General features: G+C 42.9%; 1 protein-coding gene across 1 annotated transcript in view; it reads right to left on the bottom strand.

The window, feature by feature from the left end:
- Positions 1 to 2,270: 2,270 nt before the first annotated feature.
- LOC118338671 overlaps positions 2,271 to 4,835 on the bottom strand; it is a 27,830-nt gene continuing 25,265 nt past the window's right edge. The window contains exons 12-14 of the mRNA XM_035675948.1: positions 4,152 to 4,305; positions 3,779 to 3,869; positions 2,271 to 2,601 (exon numbers count right to left, since the gene is read on the bottom strand). Coding sequence (XP_035531841.1) covers positions 2,507 to 2,601; positions 3,779 to 3,869; positions 4,152 to 4,305 — 340 coding nt within the window. The 3' untranslated portion in view covers positions 2,271 to 2,506. The remainder of the gene's footprint in view (positions 2,602 to 3,778; positions 3,870 to 4,151; positions 4,306 to 4,835) is intronic.

Below are 4,835 nucleotides of genomic sequence, written 5' to 3'. Positions count from 1 at the left end.
AAACCTCCCATTACCCAGCATGCCCAGTGGTTAGGAGCATGTGCAGGGACCCCCCCGTCTGCCCAGTTGTGGTATTTTTTGGCCCCCGGTTTTTGCCGGATTTATCCCGGCAACCGGGCTTGGCCGAAAGCTAGAAAAGGTCAAGGCCAGAGTCCACCGGGCCAGGAGGCAGGGCACACTCCAAAAATTTTCTTTAGGATTTCTAGTTAACTTATTCTCCCGTACGGCTATTTTGGCGCGCTACTGCGCTCCGCAGTTTTGGTCCGGCCACCATCATTAAAAGGTACCAAAACGTGCGGCTCGTAATTAGTGGCCATACAGTTCGAGCCACTGCTGAGTAGTGTTAGCAGTATCGTGACCCCTTTACCATGCCTTAGGTATGTGACAGATCAAGCCCTTCCAACATGAGTGTGTCATAATAGAGAGATAGGCCAGGCTTGTTGTTACGGGTGGAGGACGTACGAGGGCCTTGATTTGAGAGGGCAAGAAAAATGCATCATCAAAATATTATTAGAATCACAATATGGCCAAGTGCAAAATGCAAGTCACAGAAGCTGTAATTTGTTTGATGAAGGTCAAATTTGTGACCAACAGTATTATAATGAAGTACTTTGGAGCTGCAGAGATACCCTGGCTTACAAATCTTCTTCTCTAAAATTGTGATGCAAGTCCTTCTCTGTTACATGTATTTCATTAGTACTGACTATTCACTAACAAAGACCACGCCAATGAACGTATGTAATTTAGAAAGATTTTTTGCACATAATGAATAAATGTAAACCGATGCGGTGTACTGTAGGAGGGATGAATGGATTGGGAAAGGGTTGAGGGATGAAGGGATGAGGGTCGAGGGATGGAGGGTAGGGGTCGAGGGTTGAGGGGTGGGGTAAGGGTTGAGGGTTGAGGGATGAAGGGATGAGGGATGAAGGGAAGAAGGGAAGAGAGTTCAGGGATGAAGAGTTGAAGGTTGTGGGATGAAGGTTGAGGAATGAAGAGGTATCGGAAGGAAGGGTGAGGGATGAACGGATGGAAGAAAGGTGGGTTTGTTGGCGGATGGATGAATGGACGGAGGGAAAGGGTTGAGGGATGAGGGTCGAGGGATGAAGGGATCAGGGTCGAGGGATGGGGTAAGGGTCTAAAGATGGGGGGTAAGGGTCGAGAGTTGAAGGGATGAAGGGTTGAGGGATGAAAGAATGAGGGATAAAGGTTGAAGGTTGAGGAATGAAGGAGTGTCGGAAGGAAGGGTGAGGGATGAACAGATGGAAGAAAGGTGAGTTTGTTGGCAGATTGATGAATAGACGGAGGGGTTCGGCAAGATCGTAAGAGGGAACCGAGTGGGTTGTGAGACTTCGTATATCTTGTAGAGAGCCCCCCGAAACCGATTTCATGTGGGTACGATAATCTTAATGATGGAATGTGTGATGAAGCTGAGTGGTGCAAGGACGTTGAGCAGAAGAAAACGGCGACCAGATTGTCCTTCTGGGGAGTCATTTTCTTCGGCGAGGTTTTCTAAATGGGCGAGGTCGACGCATATACGTATGTAAACTAATCTTACAATGATGACTGAAATAAAACTATTAACTGTTGCAGGGGCTTCCTTGCTTACCTGGACTAAGAGGTGAACCGGTATTTTAAATAGTCATTAAAAAATCCGCTCATGTACATTCACAGCCGAGGGACGGCCGGAGAGATGGTGAGGTGAAGTTGGGTCATGGTGGATTTGCCCGAGGCGGCTGGAAGGAGGGATGTCCTTCGGATGTCGAAGACCGGAGACTCCCCTGGAGCTGTTGGGGTCGAACAATGATGTTGGAGTTGTTGGTGGATGAAGACTAGAAGCGTAGGGGCACGTGGATTGTTGAGCGGAGCCGAGGTGGCTGACGGGAAGGAATGGTAGGCGAAGAAGAGGACTCGGAGATATCGGGAGCTTCCCATTCAACTTCAGAACATGTCAGTCTGAAGGGTTGAGGATGAGCTCGTTCTCTCTGGTTCGAGGTATTCATTTTTGTGTTTCTGCCGATCATGTGGAAACTGAGTCGAGTGGGGAGTGAATGGATAAGGTGTGCTTCAGTAAGTGTGAGGTGTGGTTGTTCCCAAACCTAGTTATAAAACTTCATTTATACACAGTATTTGGCATGCTATTTCTACGACTGCTAGTCTAACCATTAGCGTTATGCACAGTGAGAAACACCATACATACAGCACATATTCCTACATTCATGCAAAAAAAACAAAAACAAGAAAAAGACTGCAAACTAAATGAAATGGTCTGCATAGAAACACTCCCCCACCAGTTTTATTTCCACAGGAAATGTTTAACAACATTTAAATGTTTAACGTTGTGGGTTTGTATTCCCTGGTGATGTTGAAATGATTATTTAGGTGAGCACTAAGAGGAGATGAGTATAGAAATTAATTTACATTTCATGTACAACAGTGTCATATGTAAAACTGTGGTAAAGGTGATGTGAATCAGAGAGGTGAGCTGCAGTTGGTCAGATGTCGCACTTCATGGATCTTTACGTTTTTTGCGTGACTGGATCCGTGCACATTTCGGACACTTCTTTTCCAAAAAACAGTGTTTGTGAAAGCAGGCCCTGCACGCTGTAAAAAGAGAAGCACTATTAATACTGCACTATTTATTACTATAATGGTTGTGTCCCTGTATTACACTGTGAATATAACAGCAAAGCTTTCTAAACATGTGGGACCAATGACGGTGGCGGCCCTATCTAGAGCCAGTGTTTGGTTTGTCTGTTCTGGTCTACTGTAGAAACATGGCAGTTCAATATGGCAGACTCTGTAGTAGAGGACCCACTCCCTCTGTAGATAAAAACTGCTCAATCTAAGGTAACAAAAACACGATTCTTATTTTCAGGTGATTATACACTAATGAAAACATAGCTATCAATATTATATTCCATTTCTGACAATAGATTACATAGGTTACACATTGCAAATTTAATCTGCCAATAACTGATTTTTGGACACAGATACTTACAGGCAGTGGAAGCATGCTGCAAACACAACACTGACATAGCAGTTTAAATTGATATGGGTGAACCATATCCAGCAGAAACAAAGCAACATTAGCATTTACGCTCATGAATTTAAAGCTGCAGTAGGTAAATATATTTTTTGTTATACTCACTGAAACTTTCACTATAGTCCATGAGACAGATAATCTGTGAAAAAAATCTGCTTTCTTCTGGCTCCTCCTAGTGCTCCTAATGGTATTTGTAAGAATTTATCAGGGCTAAATGAAAACAACCAATTAAAGCTGAGAAAGATATAAAGATGCTTTGGGTGGTGGCTTAAAGATAGTTGATTGTTGAGCCCAGGGTCAGTGTTTGACGATTTGGGAATGAGACTCAACAATCAACCATCTTTCTTGGCTCTGATTGGTTGTTTTGGTTCAGGCCCGGTAGATTCTTGCAAATGCCATTAGGAGCACTACAATGAAATTTTTTCACAGATTATCTGTCTCATATACTATTACATGTCAGGATGTAGTGAAAGGATATATAAAAGTTACCTACTTCAGCTTCAAGTCTAATATTACTGTTTTTGGTCTCCACAAACATCTGAGAAAAATATCTCATTCTTGTAGTTTTATTACCCACTTCCCATTGTAATATTAAACCTGTCTGAATTAAGCTTTTATCTACAAATAAGCATGCAATTGCTGCCCATTTGCCTTAATTTTACAGTATATGTATACATCTGATATCTTGCACATATCATCTATTTTATTTAGTAGTCAACATCTGTCAGCTCTTACCTGGACAGCGCTTACATATGTCACTCTGAAAAGGAAAGATGACGTCTCTTTCTCGACAGAACTCGCAGATAAAACCTCGGGCCAGACACAACTGTGGAAAAAGTCAGAAATAATTGTCAGAATTAGAGGTTTGATTCCACAGAGTGCAGTGTCCACAGAGTCCCTCCTCTAAAACAAAAATGTCCCAAAGTAATATAGTTACTAAAGGTATAAAAATCATACTTCCTTTTTAATGGGGTTGGTGACAGATTTCTATTACTGGGGAAATATTGGCCAGATGTGGCCACTATCTATGCCAAAATTTAAAAAAAGAACAGTTATATGAAGTCCCAAATCGTGCCCAAAGTCATGTCGTACAGCGCTTCAGACTGACCTCACAATTTTCGACATGATGGATGGAGGAGTGCAGCAATGCCTTAGCCTGCAGCACAAGCTGACCCTTCTTCACCCTCAGGAGGTCCTCCATGGAGAAGAGGTGAGGCTGCTCCATCAAATGAGCAGGAAGCTGTTCAAACTCAGTCATCACCCTGGGACACAAACGCACACACATCAAAACTACTTTCTCTTGATAATAATATAACCTGTTTGTAGACCTTTGGCTGCATTATTTTGGTTGAACAGTGCATTTGAACTTGGATGTCAGAGGGGAACTCTAACTTCAAATAGTTTCACTTCTTCTAAAGATCTGGTTATTAATGGACAGGATGTACTAGTTGCAATGGCTTCAATTTGGAAGTAATTGCCCTTGTTAGAGCAAAGTAAGTCAGACAGCAGTTGCTGCAAACTGATGCGTTTGTCCTGTAAGCCTGAGATCAGCCTGACCCGACAAAAAAATGGGCCTTTGACACAACAATTGATCATTTTAATTTGCGTAGTGTGGACAAGGACTGATGCCACCTCATGATGTCTCAACAGAAAGACTAGCCTTCCATGTCAAATTCCATGACATGTTGTGATCCATGTTCTGTATTGGCCAACTGTCACCAACCGGACAAAATTCATACGCATCACCAACACAGTGGCCAAGATAATTGGACTCCCCACACCCAATCTCACA

Source organism: Morone saxatilis, unplaced genomic scaffold (genome assembly GCF_004916995.1).
Source record: "Morone saxatilis isolate NCDOM2014 unplaced genomic scaffold, NCSU_SB_2.0 Contig5, whole genome shotgun sequence".
NCBI lineage: Eukaryota > Metazoa > Chordata > Actinopteri > Moronidae > Morone > Morone saxatilis.
This window is presented reverse-complemented; position numbering and strand designations above follow the sequence as displayed.